The sequence below is a fragment of the Spermophilus citellus genome (genome assembly GCF_964194105.1).
Source record: "Spermophilus citellus genome assembly, chromosome: 5".
Lineage (NCBI taxonomy): Eukaryota > Metazoa > Chordata > Mammalia > Rodentia > Sciuridae > Spermophilus > Spermophilus citellus.
Window position 1 is genome coordinate 5,762,959 of NC_138186.1, and position 22,774 is coordinate 5,785,732.

General features: G+C 39.8%; 1 protein-coding gene across 5 annotated transcripts in view; it reads right to left on the reverse strand.

Annotated features, from left to right (window-relative positions):
- The window catches only part of E2F3 (E2F transcription factor 3), a 693,003-nt gene that overhangs the window by 312,305 nt on the left and 357,924 nt on the right, over positions 1-22,774 (reverse strand). For all 5 annotated transcript variants that reach the window (XM_081296306.1, XM_081296305.1, XM_081296309.1 and 2 more), the window contains one exon: positions 7,165-7,268. In XM_081296306.1, coding sequence (XP_081152432.1) covers positions 7,165-7,268 — 104 coding nt within the window. The remainder of the gene's footprint in view (positions 1-7,164; positions 7,269-22,774) is intronic.

Below are 22,774 nucleotides of genomic sequence, written 5' to 3' on the forward strand. Positions count from 1 at the left end.
GCGTTGTGGTCCGTTTGCTTCTTGAAATAAAGAGCTATAGAACTAAAACATACAATTAATGATTTAGACTTAGCAGACATATACAGAAGATTTTACCTAAAGACTGCAAACACTTTCTTCTCAGCAAAACATGGATCCTTCTCTAAAATAGATCATATCTCTTTTTTGTTTTGTTTTGTTTCGATTTTTGGTAGTTGTACACAATAAGTCTATTTTATTTATTCATTCATTCATTCATTTATTTTTATATGGTGCTAAGGATCAAATCTAGGGCCTTGTGCATGTGAGGTGATCGCTCTACTGCTGAGCCATAACCCCAACCCCCAAACTGACCATATCTTACACCACAAAGCAACTCTTGACATATACAAAAACAAGAAATAATACCTTGCATCCTATGAGATCATAATAGAATGAAATTAGAAATCAATGAGAAAATTTACAACAGAAGCTACTCACACCTAGAGACTAAATAAATAATATGCAGTTGAATGATAAATGGATAGAAGAAATTAGAGATGAGATGAAAATACACTTAGAGGTAAATAAGTGAATAGTGATACAACAAATCAACATCTCTGGGACACTATAAAGGCAGTACTAAGAGGAAAGGTCACTGTATTGAGCTCATTCATTAAAAAATAGAATGTCAACAAATAACCTAACATTGCATCTCAAAGCCCTAGAAAAAGAACAAACCAACACCAAAAGCAGTAGAAGACAGGAAATAATTAAAATCAGAGATGAAAACAATGAAATTGAAATAGAAATAATCCAAAAAATTGACAAAACACAAAGATGGCTCTTTGGGAAAATAAAATTGGTAAACCCTTGGACAACCTAACAAAGAGAAAACTCAAAGTGCTAAAATTTATAATGAAAAAGGAAATACTACAAGAGACACTACTGAAATAGATGATAAACAGAACCTATTTTAAAACTTTGTACTGTAATAAAATAGAAAATCTTGAATACTTGGAATGGATATAGCATTTGACCCAGTTATCCCACTCTCCTCAGTCTATCCCCAAAAGACTTAAAATCAGCATATTGACTCAGACACAATGTTTATAACAGCTCAACTCACAATAGCTAAACTATGGAATCAACCAAGGTGTCCTTCAACAGATGAATGGAGAAAGAAAATGTGATATATATATACAAAATGAACTATTGCTCAGCCATAAAGAATGAAATTATGGCATTTTCCACTAAATGGATGGAACTGGAAAATATCATACCAAGTGAAATAAGCCAGGCCCAGAAAACCAAAGGCCAAATGTTTTTTCAGATCTGCAGATGCTAACTCAGCTAACTCGGTTCTGATCTGTGGATGCTAAGGAGTAACAAAAGTATTTTGGATTAGACAAAGGGGAAAGCAGGGGGAATTGGAATAGGGAAGATAATATGAATGGGACATTACTATCCACGTGCACTCATGACTACACCACCAACGTAATTCTACACCATGTACAACCAGAAGAATGAAAAGTCATTCCACATATGTATGTCAAAATACTTTCTACTATCATGTATAATAAGAACTAAAAAATACTTTTAAAAATGAATAGTTAAATAAAGACTGTGTGGCCCACAAAGCCAAATGTGTTATCTGGCCTTTTAAGAAAATGTCTACTACCCTTGGATCTGTGAGATACGAAATACCCTCGAGAAACACTAAGTTAGCAGGCAGATTCCAGCTGGAACCCAAGGGGTCAGAGGAAAGACCTCACTCAATGAGGCCTCACCGCTCCTCCAGTGGAGGCAGCTGTGTCTCGACTTCAACATCATGTGGAGGAAGCACTCCCTTTATCGCTAAGAAAATCTGAATGCCAGTGACAGAAGCTCAGAAATCTGAATAGGTAAAAGCCAAGTAATGACACGGTTTTCTTGTGGACGGCCTACACAAACATTCCCTGAAATCAAAGTGATTACTCATCTCCACTCATTTGAACTATCTGATAAATAGCCATTTAAGCACTGTACCCCCATCCAGTTACAAGTAATATGTACATTACATTTTCTTACCTCTCCCATAATATTTATTTATTTTTAAATTTATCTGTGGTACCAGGGTTGAATTCAGGGTTGTTTAACCACTGAGCCACATCCTCAACCCTTTTTTGTTGCCTTTATTTTTATTTTTTATAGTTATAAATGGACAGAATGCCTTTGTTTATTTTTATGTGGTACTGGGCAAGCACTCTGCCACTGAGCTACAGCCCCAGCCCCGTTTTTGTTTTTTGAGACAGGTTCTCACAGCAACTTAGTCATTGACCTTGAACTTGTGATTCTCCTACATCAGCTTCCTGAGCCACTGGGATTAAAGGTGTGCTTCACCATGCCTGGCTAAAACTGTTTTTGTATGGAATAGCTTTTAAAAGTTAGGTTTTTATATATATCTTGGATTTTGTAAGAAACAATGGAACAAAAAGCCATATAGACAACACATCCAGAGTTTCCACGTTACCAGTTAAAAGCATTTCTAATGTATTATTCAATGTCGCTCAGTAAAGGTTGTATGAAACATTCCTCCTAGTATTCGGAGCATAGGAACAGGAAGCTTCTCGTGGTAATCCTTATTTCCTTTCACATGCTCACATCAAATTATGTAAACCATGCTATTTCTCCATTCTTCTGCAGAACCTGAATTCACCAATTGGTAAAATTATCTTCCCTTTTCAAAACACAGTACTGCATTTTACACAACTTTTATTTTCATGGTCTACTGCATGTAATCATTTAACACAAGCTGCCCAAAATCCGATTTGGAAGTTGACAATGTGTAACACACATGTAAATTAACATCATTAATCCTACAGAAGAAATGGATTTCTCAATTTTATTTGAACACAGCCCAAATAAAAAGAAAAAGGAATTAAAAAGACATTCAATTTAACTGCCATATACACTAATAGAACGCAATTATTGGCCTCTCTTTGGTCTTGGATCAAAATCCTCATATACAAATGACTAAAGGTGATGAGTCAAATGGGGCGTGGCGCGAACCATACAATTCAACAATCTGCAGCTTCACCATGGAAAACCAGATACTGCTCATGTCCTTCCTTATCTAAAAGGAGAAGCAATGTTTCCAGCTCCATTTTGTAATTCATCTTGTATTCCATGGACAGCATTCTTCAAGTCTTGAAAGAGAATTCTGTCTTAATTCCAACATTAATAGTGAAATCTCTGGGCATCCGGATACTTTCTTCCTATTCTGAACATTTCATCTTAATTTACATGACCATCCCATAATTGGTTTATGCCAGCTATCTTGCAGAGGATTTTCAGATTACCAGAGAGCAAAAAGCAGCAGCATCACACAAATGAGCTCTAGAGTCGCACAGGATAGCTATAAAAACAGCTAATTCATCATCTCTCCATTTTGATTTCAGAGACAGCAGTGAAAGGTGGCGTTTCCACACCACTCGCAGAGCACACTTGAGAAGCTTGCTCCACCACCTCCACAACTGAAACTGACCGATTAGCTGCCGGAGAAAAATCAATACAAATATCCTAGAAAACACCAGCTTGCAAATTCATTCTGGCCCTAACAAAGTCCTGGTCACCATTTGACATGTTTTTCTAGCTATCTGAAATGCAGCCATGTCACACCCTTGCAGCCTTAGGCCCCAGAACACAGTTAAGGCCAGGCATGTTTTTAAACCCTCATCAGAAGAGGGGAGGCAGGAGGAGGTTGGTCAGGAGGGCAGAGGATCACTCCCAGTGAGACTAAGATTACATCCAGAGAGTGACCTGGATTTCGCATTTTGCACTCAGATGCAGGCCGGGCCACAAAAATGAAAAGCACACTAAGAGGAAAAAAGTAGTTGTTGAAATTCCAAGGGGAGTTATATCAGATACATTCTACCATCTTTCTATCCTAAAATATGAATGTATCCCAGTGAAACTCTGCATCATGAAAAACCACAGGAATGGAATCCTAATTAGAGTAAGTCATACTCTGTGTACGTGTAATATGTCAAACTTAATACACACACACACTCACATGTATATATATGAGAGAAGCTAAGGTTTCCTTTTAGAAATTTGTTTCACTTTGATGCTATCCATTCAACTTTACTGAACTCTTTCTCATTCTCGGCAGCTGGATGCATGATTGGCATGACCTTAGTTCTCTTGGAAGCCCTTTCACATTCAGGGCAATTTTGTGATTGTTTCCCGCTCTACTGAATGCTCACGTGCCTTGGTGAGCATTATACTACAAAATAAATTTTAATAAAAACTTTTTATAAATATGCTTCTCTATAGGAAATTGTGATTTTATTGCACATTCTATGATGTCAGAAAACCCGAGTTTGAATCCATATTCCACACACTTTTATAGCTTTAAAAAAGACCAATGTGTGTGGCTGACATAGTAGCTATTTGAAAAGTTCAGAAAAGAAAATGCCACCATAAGGATAGGAACTCGAACTACTACTGACAGTGTGGGGCCTGAAACAGTCCTAAAATTTGCTGACGACATATTTAGACTTTTCATTTCTGAGCAACTTTCACAGAGTCATGCTGTGAACTCACTATAGGCAGGCAAGCTAGTCATGGTAGAATACAGAATGCAAGGGGTTTTTACCATTAACACCTGAATTATTCAAGAACTAAATATAGAAAAACAGAAACAAGAAAATGGTTTATTTCTCATATTTACCTTTATAATTATGCTGAACAATTTTAAAGCTCAAACAGGAATTTTTATAAGATTATTAAAATCCCAATGGCTATGAAGGAAAAAAAAAAAAAAAGATAACTCTCCCAGGCTGGGGATGTAGCTCCATGGAAGGGCACGAGCAATGTCCGGGGTCTGACCAGCGGGGAGGGGGAGGGGGAGGGGGAAAGGAGGGAGGGAAGGAAAGGAGGGAGGGAAGGAAAGGAGGGAGGGAAGGAAAGGAGGGAGGGAAGGAAAGGAGGGAGGGAAGGAGGAAAGGAGGGAGGCAAGGAGGAAAGGAGGGAGGGAAGGAAAGGAGGGAGGGAAGGAAAGGAGGGAAGGGAGGGAGGGAAGAAGGATAATGCTAGCAACTCAGTATCTTTAAAATGTGAGCTAATAGACTGATGTTTCCTACAGTGGTAAGGGATAAACCCATCCTTATCATGAACTTGCACTTCCCAAATTTAGAAAATGAAGGGTAACTGTCATACTACCTAGTTTATACACAGAGAAGTTTCTATTCAACATATTTTAGAAGTAACGGAGAAAGCTGTCATTTTATGGTCACTCATGTCACTCTTAGGGTATTTCAATAGTCTCATGTGTAGTACAACACACCACTGCTAACTTTTGGCAGTTTCATTGAATCACTCGCCTTAACTAGCCCAACTCACTTGAACACGAAAACCTGAACTCATAACTGACATCTCCTGAAGAAACACAGTATACCTCTGTTGCCCAGAGGACAGTGCTAAAGAAACAGACGGTTACATTGGATGGCTTTAGGAGAATTCTCCAACTGGGTCAAAGCAACTATGTTTCCTTTTTCCCCCATCGTATATATAAAAAACATAACTGTGTCCACAAAAAGTCACGAAGCCATCATATCAAATGTTAGCTTCAGTTACAAGTAAGGATAGATACCAGGGAATGAAAAAAATAGTCTCTCTCCTAGACCATTGTACAGGTCATATTTTTCTTTGTATCTATGTTCTAACAAACTTTACTTGTGAACACTGAATTTGAATCATGATTTTCAAAACTCATGGTGTATTTTTTTCTAGAATTTTTTCCTTTTTTCCCCTTTTTAGTGGTATGTTACAGTTCTACATAGTGGTGGGATTTGTTGTTCCATATTCTTACATATAAACAATATAACAATTTGGCCAATCAGGTTTATCAATTAAATTTTCAAGTACGATAAAGTAGAAAGTTTCTAAAAATTATGTGGTTGCACTTGAAAACACACAATGTTGAAAAAGTACTAATTTGTATGCCTTCTAATTTGCAGTAGTTAGTAGATAAATCACCTATGTTTAATATCCTCATAAACTGACAGATATATGGAATAGTAAGCAGTAGATAAGAACATTGGCAAGAACACCAGATGCATAAATTAGGTTTCTAGGTGAATTCTTGCCCCTTCTGAAAAATCCTTCAAGTCTTCATGCTGCAGAGAAGACACTCATCCCAGTCTTCCTCTGACTGGCAATGAGACTCACCGTGTCTCCCGTTTCTATTCAAAATCAGCTCAGTATGAACACTCAAGGTAAGAATAAGGATATAAAATCAGAAAAAAAAATGTAGGGAGGAGTCAATAAATCAATGAAGGGTCTATTTCTCTCTACTAAAAGAAACATTCCAAATTAGTGTTGATAAAAGCTTTGGCTAGACTAGACTTTATAGAAAAGGGGTTGGAATGCACACTTCTGAGATATAGGGTATGAGGTACTGAAAGCAGCCTTCCAAGCCACTTGCTCAAAGGAAAAGCACATTGCCAATAACTATTAGCCCACAAGATTATGAGACAATAGATTAGCTGATGTAGGATGACAAAACACACCACTGTTCCACACATACATATTATAAACAAGGACAGAAGAGGAAGTTCATGTCTAAGCAGTTATGTGTCAATACCACAGTTACTCATGTTAAAGATAAGTCTCCCTCCACGCTCAGAGATACCAGCCAATCACACTTGCCAGCAAGGGACAACTCAAGAGCACTCTGTCCCTCAGATCTGCCCATCAGGACCGTTCTTCCCTGAACCAACAGTCCCCCAGAGAAGAACAGTGGCCTCCTCTGTCCCTGGATGGTCAACCTCTGTTTTCCTTCAGAGACTCCTGGACACCCTACTGGCTCTGTTTTCTAAATTGTCAAGAAAATCACCAAAAGGGGGGGGGGGGGGAATCCGAGTATTTCTCTCAGATCTCAGAGGCTGAAGGATTTAACTTTTTTTTTTCTTTTCCATGGAGACTAGAGATGGGGTGTAAAGGCTCTGAAATGTGACATTTACCTTGGAGTAAAAAGAAAACAGTAAAGCAGAACATAAGATTTAACCTAAGTGGTTAAATCTGACAACATCTATTAGTTAAGCCGCAGTATTTGTCAACTTCAGAAAGCTGAAGCAGCAGGTATCTAAAGTGAATAATACTTAAAATACTGACTGTTTCAATAAGAAGACTAATGTCACGCACAATTCTAGAAACACTTACCTTGAAACGACTGTTTGGCTCTATCTACTAGTTCATCAATGGGATAACTGGCCAAATTTCCTCTGGCGTGTTTAGTTTTGCAGTAGGTACATGCACTGAGACACCTGTTAAAATGATAGCAATAGATAAGACTCAAAGTTTTAAAAACAATGTGTACATAACATGAAGAGGGACAAACTAGTCTTACTTTAACAACATTCACTTACTTTATAAGACAGACAAACAATGAATATCTGAATGTCTTGAGTTTATTTTATTCCCACCAGGTGAAGCAAGTTGCAATTTGTCTTAGTTTAATGGTTGTTATGGACCCTAATATTATCTTAAAATACAAATATCCATGAGAAACAAAGTTCATAAAATATTACAAGTCAAAAGAAATTCAACACACTTTTTTGTAAGCCCCTGATATTTCTTCAGATCAAATAAGTAGAGTATTTTAGTATTTCTTACACATACTTTTTTATTAGACATTGTTATTAGGTGTCCACAAAATATATAATATATATTATACACATATTAATATATTATATGCATTGATATATTATAAACATATTAGGTATCCAATAAAGCAAGAAATTCAAGAATGTTTAGATGTAAAAAGACTGGGTTATGAGAGTCTTAATCCTCTGATAGGGATTAACTGGGTGGTAACTACTGGCAGGTAGGGTGTGGTTGGAGGAGACAGGTCACCTGGAGTGTGCCTCTGAGGTTTATAACTTGTCCCTGGTGCAGGCAGCTCTCTCTCTGCTTCCTGATTGTCGTGTCCTGACCTATTTGCCTCCTCCATACCCTACCGCCATGGTGTGCTGGCTTGTCCTGGGTCCAGAGGAACGGAGTGGACCATCTATGGATTGGACCTCTGAAACCATGAGCCAAATAAAATTTCCCTCCTCTAAAGTTGTTCTTGTTGAGTCTTTTGTTCAGTGGCAAAAACAGTGACAAAGATAGAAATGATAAAGCAAATTCAAGTAGCCTTTAAGTAATGAGATATATACATAAGTATGTATATATAAAATACACATACATTTGTTATATAGATTATGCAATTTGTGTATTTACATAATATTATATATATGAATAGGCAACATGGCATTCTTTAAAGAAAAGACACCATTAGAAATTTTTCACTCCTTGAAATAAAAACAATATTAAAACACATCCAGTGATCATTCTCTGGAATTATATTAGTCAAAGTAAAGAAGTGGAAGGCTATGGGCAGCCCCGTGGTACAGTGCTTGCCCAGCACACACGAGTCCCTGGGTTTCGTCTCCAGCACTGCACCAACACACATTCACCCCCCACACACACACACTATGAAATAGAATGACAATATTACTTTTAGAAATTTAAAAGTAGGCATTTCCCAGGAGGTTTTAGACATGATTTAAAAAATTGTGTTTCTGTTGACAATGTTGATTCTACATTTATAACTATAAAACTTAAGTAAATTTCTTATTTCAAAATAAACAGTGACAACATAAAAAAAATTGTTGAGCTTCATCAAAAAGATGAAGCTCAACAACACTGATCAGAACAAAAAGGAACATCTTTTTGATGATTCAATTTTCATAATGAGCAATAAAGTTTTTAAAAGACCATCATTATACATGCTTTGAGTTTACTATCAAGAAAAACTGGAGTTTTAATAATTGAACCTGAACAACATGTGGTTTTACGGATACATAACCATAAAATACATATGAATCCCTGTTCTCAGAATTAGACAAGGCCTTATCTCTGGAAACCTTTGCATGGACCTTGCAAGGAAGGTAACACTTACACTTCAAAACTTGTCTTCCTGTTGAACCTCCACCCCACCTTACACTTCCAGCACCCCCTCCCTCCTCAGCAGTTCACATTTAGTAAACATAAACTGTGGCTATCTGGCAAGAGGCTCTAACCTAAACTGCCGCAGGTCTTCTCCATCTCATCTCTGGGTTTCCCTGGTCTGGAAGACACTGCCGCCTCTGTGGTCTCTTCTCTTTAGCCCCTGACCCAAACACTGTTGGAGACACTGACATACATACACTACCTCCTGCAGCCGCTCCAGAGGCCACTGCTACCATCTCACAGTCAAGAGCCCACTCAAGGCCACCCAACAGCTGAGATTCAAATCCAGGCCTGCCAGATACTAGATGCCACACAGTTTCTCTAATGAAGTCATGACAGACCCCAGAATAAGTGTATGTCCACTACCCTGGAGCTGGGGGTGTGGCTCAGCAGGAGACCATGTGCTCAGCAAGTGCCACCAGCACCAAAACAATTCCAAAACCAACAAGAGCAACAACAAATCCCAGATATATACAAATGCAAAATTCAAAAGATAAGGCAGGCAACCGCCCAGCAGGAGGCAAGATGGCAGACTGCTCACCCTCTATGATATGATGTACTGATCCTTCTAGGGGTGAAGCTATTTATTTAACACAGGTGTGTCTCTCTCCTTTCCTTTTGAGAATCTAAAGCCAGACCTCTCATCTATTCACTGGTCTGAACTAGTCACTTCCACCTTAGCTGCTCTCATCCAATGTCTATTTCCCATCCTCTTGCTGGATCTGCAGCAAAACTTGTCTCCTCATCCGACTTGCCATGTTGTCTGCAGCAGCCCTGAGCTGGCACACAGAAGACCCTCCTCAGTGTCTGAGGTCAGCCGCTCAGTGCAGGGGCACCTCCTGGGCTGTGGCCTCTCCACCTCCCAACACCACCTCAGAACTCCTGATCCCTTTCTTCATGTGTCCCTTTAACAAAGAAGAGCTCCATAAATTAAGTGGACCCTCTTCTCAGCAGCTGCTCACGTTTCTGACTTCTGTTTTTCTTAAAATGTTCTGTCCCATGGGATGCCAGTGGCAGGAAGGGAATGATGGCAGAAGGAAAGCAGGAAGAAGAGAAGGGGAATTTGTTTAAACATTTATAACAAAAATTGATAAACGTAAAGCACTTAGAAGAGTCCCTGCCCCTAGTAGTGGTCTGTAGGTGTCAGCCACTCATGGTTCAATGCGACTGTTCTAAGAAATGTTGTAAGGAGACAATCACACATGGCAATCACACATGATGTTCCCAACTTTGTGGAACAGACGTGCTGCTGATAGCTTGGCTTAAAAGTCAACTGTGGAAACCAAGTCATATTTTCCTACTGTCTCATTTAATAAAGGTAGAAAGGTATTCTCATGGAAAAACCACTCATTAAAATGTACTAAAAAGTTTAAATAAAACAAGCTGATAGTTTAAAACATCACATTCAAAATAACTCAGGAAGTGTAAATATTACAATGAGAATTCAAAATATTCTTCACTGAACTATTTTCCAGGGGTTAAAGTTGTTGACATGATATTTTTGGAGTCTCTACTCTTTATCATATAAGAGGAATTCATTCTTATCCGTGGTAGTCAAAATCATGTTTTGAATTATTAATATACTTTTATAGTGTTTATTCCATCATATTAAAGTGAAGGTTTCTAAAGTGGACATTTCTTTAAGCATGTCATAACAGGAAAAGCTCAAGCATTAAATCTGCTAAGTCTTACTTTTAAAAAGGACAGAGCTTTGTTATAATGCACAGGAAAAACACACGGTGCCAAATCAGAAAACAAAGAATGAGCTTTTTGATGCTCAAAAACAATTTTTTAAAAAACCAGGATTTGTGTTGACCCATCGTTTCAACATGTCAAGCTTCCCTTAAAAATAAAGAACTTCATAAATGAAACTATCTACTAAGGGTTCCTATTATCAGCAAACAATTAAATAATTGTCTAAGAGTCAAAACACTGAGTCAGTTTCTTCAACTTTCAGAAAACAAAAGATCTTTCAAGGTTGACTGTTGAAAGCCAAAACCACAAGATGATGCAGAGTCCTAGCAGACCCCCCTGGGACCCCAGGATCACAAGCCTCCCAACCTTGCTGTGAGGCCACCAGCCAGGAAGTAAGGAGTCCTAGAAGCAGTATAACCCTGAGGTCTTAAAAACACATTTGTGGAAGAATATTTTTAAATTACATATAACAATAAATGCACAAATTCTAATGTTCCAAGGGATTTTAAACACGTCATACATCAATTTAATACACAAGTACATAAAGCAAATAAAAACTAAGCTTTTACATATTTAGTTTTTTTATTTTTTTAAAGTGCATCTTCAGGTATCACAAGTCTGGAATAATTTTTTAAAAACCAGAATTACGCTCTTAAAAAAAAAAAGTAACCCTTATTGTTTTTTTTTTTTTTTTAAATGAAGGAGGGTGGCTGATATGACTCAAGCTTCTGTTTCTCCCCTACTGCAGGTCAAGGATGTATCTGAATTTGTAAAAATTATTTGATTTCAAGCATTAATACTTAAAACTGGCATATTCTTTTCACTTTTAATCAACCGACAGAATATAAAATCTTTCTCAAAGCTTCAAATGTTACAAAACAATAAGTCCTCAGTAAGCTAAATCTTGCAAAAACCATACTGTAATCTGGTCACATTCTCTATATTGAGGCGTCATCCAGCAAAGAAAAAACTGCAACCCAAGAAACAAAGAGTTCACACAACCCAGGCTACACCGTTAAATGTAGCCTATTGTTGAGTCCTCAACTTGGTTTTAAGTTCTTCCAGGAAAAGTCCAAACTTTTTGACCTTTCAAACAAATGCAAGAGACACTCACAACAGCAGAACATGATTAGATCTTCAAGTGATAGTTCACTGAAACCTTTTCACCAAGATCAAAATCCTGAACAAAGGAGAATGGTGCGCTTCGTGAGCTAGCAGAATACAGCTCCAAGCCCTCAACTCCTCAGGGACTGTTGCCAGGAACCCCTCTCCCGTCAGGCTCAGGCTTCTCCCCATGCCACAGTCTTCGTAACTGAATTTTATCTTCAATTATGCCATTTCTGGAGTTTTTTTTTTTTTCCTGCACTAGAATATTTGTACTACACTCTGGTTTGTCCTTAGATCATATAAATCTTTCCTCTTCTACTAGAATATCTATGAGAAATAAAACTACATTTGCATTGGAATTTCTCTATTTCTTCCTACTTGGTATATTTTTTGCTTTGAAAAGTGCCCTTGTATTTGAACTCCCCTGGTTTCTCTTTCACTTTGCCTAAAAGAATTATTCTGATCATCAGGACCCAGCAGTGCTTATAAAATTCAGCACCAACTTTAAAATCACTTTGGGAGGAAGGAAGGTTAATAGTAGTAAAAGACAGTTTCTGAATGTTCGCCAGACTGTCAATTACACATTTTATGTTAACTGTTTCATTGATCATTGCAATAATCTTGATAAAAATATTCTTATTCCTGTCTTATGTATAGGAAACTGAGGCTCTAAAAGACTGAGAAACTTGCAGACAGTTATACAGAGTCAAAGAGCCTCATCAATCTTAGCTGAAACTCCTTCAGCACCAATTGTACTCTGTGCTTGCCTAGTCACAATGACTCACGGTGTGTAATACATGGAGTGTGTGCTTATCTTATTATAAAATTACAGTTTACTTAAGGAACAGGTGTATATTTTTACCAGTTTTAATATCTGCTATAGCATGTACCAAAATACCTTATATACTATTAAAATGACAATAAATACTTGAAGCTGTTGGTGAATTCATAATGGACCAGATCAACTTCGAACCAATACTTTGATGCATAGCCAGGAAGCATTAAGGGAAAAGGTGAGCAGTGAGCCACAGCAAGACAGGACAGGGAGTCACGAGTGTAGGAGACGCGGGGCAGTAATATGGATCTTGCCAGGCAAAAAGATCAACGCTCCATCAAGAGGCCAGGACAGAAGGCTGGGAACAGGAAAGTGTGAACACTAGACTATGAGACCAAAACTCTACCCAGAAATACACCACAATCTGTCTGGCATGCCGAGTAAGAGAAATGGAAGGGCCTGGGTGTCCCCCAAAGAGCACCCATTTCAGTCTTGACCATTTCCGTCAGTTTGCAGAACTTGGGACACCAAGTAACACATTTAAAATGCACACAGAGGACATCAAATAGGATATGAACTTTCTGTTTTGCCAAGTGAGGACATTCTTTTTCAGAAGTTAGATGACCTCATACTACACCACTCCTATTTTATAAGAAACAGCCTAGCATCAAGTTAGGAGGAAGGTCATGATGAAAGCCCCAACACACAGCTTCATGAGAAACCCTATCCACTGTCCCCGCATGTCTCACCTCACCACAGTCCAGCGAAAACCACCAAGGTCCCCACAACCGACTGCTGTGGTGACTCTGAACGTGTCTGTGCTACATTTCTGGGGAAATCTCTGCATCAAAGATATACAGGAAAAAATGAGCAAAACAGTGGCTACCTGTAACTGAAAGGCTAGTCTGAATCAGCTGATATTCTATTGGTAGAGACGTAGAGACCTTTTAACAGGTAGTAGAGGACAACACCAGCAGATTTAAATTGATCTGTTTGTAGTCAGTTCTTGACTGGAGCTCCACTACCCCTAACAGGAAGACCCATGTTCTGAATGTGTTTACAAAAACAGCAACATAAAAGATGGAACTGTCAACCAAAGAGTGCACTCTTCCAAATTTTAACCTCTCCCACCTACACTGTCATTTTTAATTTTCTAAAACAATGGCAACAGTCAAAGAATTAAGGCTAAGATATTATCTGTCCCTTCCAAAGTCAGCAGTAGAGACAGCTGCAGTTGTCAAATATGATTTGCTGATCAAGTTGGTCCTTGGAGCTGGAGAGCCCTCAGAAAGCTGCAGATCTCAATTAGTTTAGGAAGGTCCAACCTGGAAATCAAGGAACTTTCACAGCAAGAACATTATCTTCTACCACAGCCAGAGATTTCATAAATCATGTGTAAACATGGTTCTTTCATGTCAGACATGTTCCTAATATCCTTGAGTCACACTGGAGTCATACCCGAGAACCTGACCTTGCAAACATTTTAAATTTAAAACCAGTCGATGCACTTACCTATGGATCACCGTGGCTCAGCAGCACAGCCCAGTTCAGAGGGTCAGTGGTCTCCCACTGACGGTGAGGGCCTACCTGGGAGCTGTGACTCGCTGAGCTGGCCAGCCTCCCCAGACGGGGTTCTACCACATACTGCTAGCTCAGGGAAAGATCAAAAGTCAAAGTAACAGTTCTTACCGAATGCATCACTTTCACACCGTCCTGAAGTCAAAGCATCCTAAAGGAGCTGTCTGTTCACTGTGCAGTTAAAAAGCTCAGTGGCACAGCATGTACTCTGCATGCTCAAGGCCCTGGTTCAATCCCTAACACACACAAAATATACACAGACCACCAGGTAGAAGTCTGCACACATGTAAATCACCCACAAAAGTGCACCTGCACTCAACTCTTCTTTCCACCTCCACCACAGCTATCCCTGAGGCTTAAGAATTTCTTGGCTTTTAGGCTTGGTTTTACTCTTTTTAGGTACAGATCCCTGGCTCACTCACCAGATATAGTGAATCAGGGTCTCCAAGAATGTAACAAAAGTCACATATTTGCACTTTTATTATATGTTTGAGTCATTATATGCTTGAATTTTTGTGATAATACTAGAAATTAACATTTATTTCCTGGTGAATTAATAGTTGATGCTCATCTGCTATTAAACCAAAACTACATTTCCAAATATTGCAAGAGTCAACATGCGGAAAGTAACCCATAGCAAAGACCAACCTAGGGTATAACCCAAAGACCTGATGAGGCCATATGCTAACTCTACCAACCAAAAGGCCTGAATACGGATCATACAATAATGGCCTAAAAGCACGGGTATCAGCGAGGAGAGCTATTGTTTCTGCTTCCTCAGCGGCTCTAGAGACTGACGTCTGCCAAGGTGAAATCTCACAGGAAACACTGGCTGGAGCCAATTCTATAGCATGTAACAGGTACCCTATTTTGGCGCCTGGGATAAAAGGTATTGTTCTAACACTGGTCAAAACATCCTGAGAAAGGGGGGGAAAACCAAACTTATATTTCAAGAGTGTTGGAACTATAAAGCTAATTTCAGATAAATTCCTAACTGTGTGGGAAAATGAAATTGTTTTGGTCAAATAATGGTGAATTACATCAGGAAGACCCACGGGGACTTCAGTGGGAAAGCACTAAGCAAGCACTTCCACAACTGCCCTCCACTTTTACTGCAACAAATACTCCAGATTTGAGGTACACTTCCAGCAAGCACTGTAATAACGTAAGCAGAATTCAAATGCCCGTCTCCACCTCTTGAGACTGCCACCCAAAGCAGGGCCAAGACAAATGCCATTTACCAGAGACACCCGTGAGGGAGCGAGCAGGCCCTCTGCTGAGCGGCCCCTGGCCGTCAGGCTGATTCCCAAAGGTCACTGACGGGAGAGTTCCTCCCACAGGCCTCTGCTGCCCAGTGGTCCAACGTGTCTTCTCCCTGAGACGCCACACCCTATTTCCTTGACTGCAAGGATCTGTTGATTCTGTAATAGCTCTCTCATTATTAGCATGAGGGAAGAGGTCAAAACTACCCTATGAAATGCACAATTCTGTCCTTTACAAAGAACCATGGATTCTCAGAAAGAGCAATAGAAGGCCTGCCTAAGATGTCTGAGGTCCTGGGTTCCATCCCCAACACCCAGCCAAAAAAAAAAAGAAAAAAATTCAAAATGAACACTGATGGCAACACCTTTGACACGAACAAGATTCTACGGAATGAATGTAAATCTTAACATAATCATATCATCTCAATGGCTAGCTGGCGTCACCTTTCAACCAAAAATGCCATGCATCATATTACTTAGCTGTGGCTCTTAGCAGAAAAGAACTTCAAGAGGAGACAAAATGAAGAATGACACAAGGTGCAGCCTGCTTCTCGTCTAGAGTCACACAAGCTGAGGCTGACAGCAGAGAAGGGCCAAAGGCACTGTGACAGCACAGCCTTCTTGGCCTTTCTAACCCCAAATCACTAAGGCTCCAGCGGGGTTCAAACCAAAGTCAACAGAACAGAAAGCCTAATGAGGACGTCAAGCTTAGGTCTGTGACAGCAGAAGCTGGCCAAGTCAGAGATTCACAGGAGCCGAGACTGGAACACAGAGACAGCCAGCCCCCTCTGCACAGCTGTCCCTTCCCAAGGACCTGCAGGAAAGCATGTGCCACCTAGCAAGGCAGGCCAAACTGAGCAGCAGCCCAGATGCTACAGCAGAGGCTGAGGTGGGGCCAGGGACTCTTCACAAGGACCAGGAGTACCAATGGAGTCCACTAGCTCTCTGAGAAACCTCCAGGATCAGACAGGATGGCCCGCAGGGGCTCTGGAATGCTAACTGCAAATGGAACTGATCACAGCAAATCCACTGTAGTCCCTCACCTGGGTTTAAAGGGAGCTCCCCCAAATCACACACACAATGTCTGAGTCAGTAGTTCTTGCTCACTTTCTGCAGTGCTAGGGTGGAACCTAGGGCTTCTCACAGCAAGGCAGGTGCTCTACCCCTGAGCTGCACCCCAGTCTTGGTTTTTAAACTGGGAGGACAGATCAAAGCACAGACTGTAGCACTTTAGGAGTTCAGAGGTGACATTCAAAACTTTGCCATGCCCTGCTGTACGACAAGCCTGTGGGCCCTGCTGGTCAGCCTTGCATTCATTCCAAGTGGAGCTGCAGTTCCCAAAAGGGTGGTCACCTGGGGTGTGGCACAGAGGGTAAGGAAAGAAAATGCACTCTGGGTTCTCCCACCACACTAAGAAATGGTGACATTAACCTCCTGCCAGTACAGGTACTCAACATGCCTGGAGTACGAAAGAAGGACCAGCGTGTGTTGCTTTGTATCATCCTCCCCTTACTTTTTATTTTTGTGGTGCTGAGGATGGCACCTGGGGCTCAGGGATACTACGTAGGTGCTCTATCACTGAGCCACACCTCCAGTCACATTATCTTCCTCTTAAAAATGGGAATTCTTAGATAGGCACATGGTGCACATCTATAATCCCAGTGATACAGGAGGCTAAGGCAGGAGAACCCCAACTTTGAGGTCAGCCTCTACAATGTAGCGAGGCCCTAGGCAGCTTAATGAGACCCTGTGTTTAAAGAAAAAAAGAGTTCATTGGCAGAGTGTCCAGGGAGTGAATCCCCAGTTCCAAAGGGGTGGGGAGCATGCATTCATCTTGCACTTGCCTCACCATTATGAAGAGAGACACATTTGTCATTCTTCACCATTATGAATAGACATACATGTCATCCTTCACCATCAGCTGCAAGAACATGAAGAGAGATATCAGACCAGGGAGGATGGACTGTATATCACCCAGAGATCCTGGTCTTGGCACCAGATGAGACTCTAGGTGTCCCTGTTTGGGAAGGTAGGAAAGGGTAAGTCTTAGTTAAGAACACAAAAGGAAAAACAGTGTATGTGGTCGTCTGGGAATTAAAGGTGTACTGCATGTTGTTAAGGATAATCCCTGAGCATTAACCTGAATATTGGTTTTCCCCAGGACTAGACAGCTTGAAAGAAACAAACCTGGCACCAGTTCTGGTGTAGAGCACGCTTTTCCTCTTCCGATAAGTGGCGAGTTCATGAACTCAGACCCATGCCAATCAACATGCGACATTATCATGGAACCTGGAATCAGCTAAGAAATGCAGGACAGGATTCCTATCAATAAAATCACTGTGAGAAAACAGTACTTTAGTCTCAAAACAGAGTCCCTTTCAGAGACGGTGACAAGTCTGCACTCAGGATGAGTTGATCCTCAGACTCTAAGCTAGGAGAGCTATCACCACAGAAACCACAGAAGAATGCAGTCAAGGCACTGGGTTAGGTGCAGCTTTTAATCTCAAGTTACACCTGTCATTGCATCCCATTATCATCAGGTCATCTATGACCTGCAGTTGAAAGATGTGAACTAAATAAGCAACATATTCACTAAATCCACTGAGACCCTCAAAGAGCCAACTAAATGGTGCTTGCCACAATAATCTCACATGCTTCTTAACCTAAACAGTTCTCTTTGCATTTGCAATCCATGTGCCAACTTTGAGAAATGCCAAGTACTGGGTCATATGAAATTTACAAGATGAACAGAGCATCCTTGTCCTCAAACTAGAAACGTCATGACCCCAAAACTCTATAAAATATATTCTGCAGGGAACAGGTTAGCTTTCCTGAATTCTGGGGTTTGCTAAGACTTAAGAATCATAAGAAAAAAAAAATCAGAGAAAGAATCCCAAACTGAAGTTATTCTAGCTCAACCTTCTGGTTTTATAAATAAGAAATGAAAACCAAGTGATTCAGCTAACTGATTTAGTAAAAAAGCCCAGGTTTCCTCAAATGCAGTTCGATACTCCACACTAACCCGTCTTCCACAGCAAAGATAAGGTTGAGATGTGCCCCAGTCCCACCCACAACAGTGTAGAAAGAGAGGAAGGGGGCGGGGGCGGAGGGAGCATTCTCAATGTTGGTGGAAAAATAGCTTCTTTTATTGTGATCTTACTACTTCAGGTGTCCTCTGTCACTTTCTATTAGTTTGTATTAGCTTTTAAATTCAGTTCCAAAATGCATGATTCTAAATTTAATTTATTAAAATAAAATCTTCTTACAAATTCACCGTCTCTGAAAACAAAGCATCATAAATGGGATATTGAATAGAATCTAAGATTACTGCTCTCAACTTAATATCTGTAAAGTGCTTCAGAGACCTAGGAACAAAAGATGGCATTGTACTTTTGTCTGTAACTAGGTCACCTTTATTTGGAGAAAGTAAAAACGTAGTAAAAGTAAAAACGCACATCTACTATTAATTTGTTGATAATCATTAATTCTATGGGTCTCAGAAATGAAATGTGTTAATGTCAATCTCTTCCATACTCTCAGTAGAAGACCTCAGATAAAACATTTGATGTTATATTTTACTTCCTTATTTCAGTCTTTTGTAGACCGTAAACATAGTAGTGTTTAAGACTCGTGTTCACAGTATTCTACCCAAGTCGAGGGTTCACCTACATAGCCTTGTTCGCTCACCAGTATGACTGAAGCTGAAGGGCAATGCCTGTGTCTCACCTATCCAGGGACAGTTGGTGAAATGAGGAAAGGAGGGGAGGGCCTAAGGTAACTCGCACCCGTAGCACTCACTGCATGAAGTATGCAGGAATCCAAATGAACCACTAAGGACTGTTCTACAAGAGTGGATTCCTTTCAGGCTTTGCTGGAGTGTAATGACAGACTCTCAAGAACAGTGGACAAAATAAAATGCGGCAGATGGTGAGAAAGCAAAGGGTAAGCTGCTATGGCAAACAGCCGAGTAGCTCCTCGAAGAGCCAAGAGTAGAACTCCCAGATGTCCCAGGATTCCACTCCTGGTCAAGTGAAGGCAGGGACTTGGAGGTTTGCACAGCACGGTTCACGCGCAGTAGCCAAGCTGTGGGAGCAACCCTAGTGCCGCCCTGGGGAGGTGTGCATCAGCACATTGTGGTGCACATTTACAAGTAACAGCACCTGGCTTTAAAAAGTAGAAGGTGACACACAGCACATCCTAGGTAAATCTTGAGGACATCTGTGAAGTGGGAAAGCCACTCACCAAGAGACAAACACTAAATGATTTCACTTTCGAGGTACCAAGAGCAGTTGATTTCAGAGATGGGAAGCAGAATAGTATGTAAGAGACCAAGTTTCATGAGACTAAGTTTCAGGTTGAGAAAATGAAGAGCTTCTGGAGATGGATGGTGGTTACAGTTACACAACAAGAACACAGTTAATGCTTCTGAGCCAGACATGTGTAAACAGTAAACACGACCAACTTTATATAATGCATAGTTTGCCACAATAAAAAAAAAAAAACACAGTAAAGACTGGTTACTGACATCGCACCATAAAACCTTCTAAAGAAAATTCTATAAATACTTCAAGAGTTCACTGATCACCTAACGATCAATGAACCCAATATTATAAATGCCTGCTAAATATCAACACAATATGATGAAAGAGGAAATGTAGTCCTTTTAATAGAATTAGCTCTGTTATTCCTATAATGACTGCCAACTAAATCTCATGTCTAAATATAATAAAAGTTTTTGAAACAGCAGAAATTGTTCTTCCTAGTTCGAGGTTGTTTTTCCCACACTAGAAGACAGCAAGAGCGACTCCACGTTTGCTGTTTGTGTTTCGTCACCGCTTTTAGACAGAACAAGAGGTCTGCTGCCTACACACCACTTCTCAGCATCAACACCCATCTTCTTATGCAACTTTAAGTTCTGTTGGCAAGCTGAACACATTTTTTCCCAACCACAAACAAAACTTCTTTTGATACTCTAAGTGAAGGTTCAAGGAAATGTTTTCAATAAAAAGGCTATTTAAAAAAATAATTTGGAAGGGCATCCACAGTCTTTGGAAAATGTAAGTGGTAACTTGGTAAAACTTGAGTTCTAGATGTAAGCCATGCAAAACTTGGTAGCTCCTCATGGGAAAAATCACCTATACTTATGTCTTCAATTAGGAACTTCACAAATGATAAAAGAACTCAAAAGTCCAAAATGCTTTAAAAGAGGATGGGGGATTACTGAGTATTCCATGCAATTTCATAATTTCATGACCTTTTTCAAAAAATAGTTTAAAAACTACTTTGCAATTGCCCTTGATAATAAAAGTGTTTAGCTTTCATGGATCATTTCTTAGAGGTGTAGAAAACTGGCTTCTATTGAAAACGTGAAGCTTAAAACAGCTTAAACCCTAGCAAATACTTTTGATATCTCATAAAGAAGTTTTGTTGCTAAAAACCCATCTGTAGCACTAGCTTGTCACAAAGATGCACCACAAAAGTTGCAGGGACAGCACAGTTAGGGTCTGTTAAAAGTACTCTACCTGTGTGAATTAACCCATTAAGTCCTGAGTTTTCAATTCCACAAGCAGTTCAATGAAACTGACTCAGCTGTATTAAAACAGCTGGGAAATCAAAATGTAGAGTTTATTATATAATTTATAACCATTAATGATATTAATGACATCACCAATGTTTATGAATATTATCCCTCATCATTTGCCTATTACTTCTCTCAAAAGAATAGAACCATAAAAACAAATATTCCAAACTTACCATCAGTGATATATTTGTTGCTCAATTCAATAAATGGGAAAGGGGACATAATGGGTTGTTAATCCTGAAATCCAGCCCAAGAGGCAGGTTCTAATATCATTTCCTGTTTCACAGAGATGAAATTAAGGCATGGAGAACAAAAATAATTGGACAAATATCAAACACATCAGACACCTGGTTAAGCAGGAAAGCCCAGATGGTCAGACTGCAGGGTCCGAACTCTCAACCTCGGCACACACCAGCCATCGGAACCCACTGGGGGAAATGGATGATTCTGATAACACTGAACAAGCTCTGTAATTATGACACACTGTAAAATAGTTCAGCTGACTTTTTGATCATAGTTTTGTTGGATCTATTGTTTGTTTTGTAACTGTGAGGCACTATACTAGAAGAGTATCATTCACAGGATTAGACTAATAAAATCTAGATTTTTTTGGTACTGTCCAAAATCAAGGAGAAGGTAAGTCATAAAGATGAAGGGCTACTCCTTTAAAATCTTCTCCTAATTTTGCAATCGATACACAATATAAAAATAAAGCCAAGGAATCCGGTACTTCAAACAGCAAAGGAATAAACAAACTTTTCAGAGAATGAAAAAGGCAGGTGACTAATGAGAACTTTTATGAACGCAGGGTCAACATTTTCAACATCTTAGCCTCAAGACGTTGAGGTATAGGTAAATTTTCCAAAATAAGAGGTGGAGGAAGGACAGAGCCGACGATAAGTCTGACTCACAGGCATCTCCCAGCAAAACAAAAACCACCAGACATTTATCTCTTAAAAACAAAAGACAATGAGTCTGGCACCAGCCTAAGAAGCAAGAAATACCATGTGCGAGTCAGACACTCATGTGTCATTTAAAAATAAGGGGAGAAAGGCACATGATGAGAGAGCACTTCTGAATCTGACCTTCTGTGAAGTACACAACTCCATTTATAACTTCCCAAAATATTTCAAAACATCTGAAAATAGCAAGTTTCACAAGACAAGCTAGAAAGAAAAGACTGACCCTATGTAAATCAGGGGATACAATATATTGTAGTGAGAAATTGTTATGTTTAGGGATTTAAAAAAAAAACAACACTGGTCACAATGGCTCTATTATTTTGAGTGGGTTCTCCTCCCTGTATGGAAGTGAACTCTAAAAGGCCAAACATCTCTCCCCAAGTTTCCCTGGCTGAGAATTGTCTCAGAAAAACCTTTCCTCAAACCCCAGCTCCTATCTCAAAGTAGACCGAGGGTGGACACATAGATTTCAACATGGATTCTGCTTGAAGATGACAACATGAAATAACTACATGTACCAAGACCACATTGTCTGGAATCAAATTCAGTACTTCTCTATGCATAGAGACAAAGAAGCTCATGTCTCTAAAATGTAATCTACCTAAAATGTCCCAATTGAAAAAAAAAAAGAGATGGGCTGGGGAGAGAGCTCATTTGGTAGAGCGCTTGCCTAGCATGTACAAGGCCCTGGGTTCAATCCCCAGCACCACACACACACACACACACACACACACAAGGATGGAGAAAAGACCTAAGTCCATCAACAAACAAAGAAAATTGCGGGGGGCGGGGGAGGGGCTATCTATAGAGCATGCCC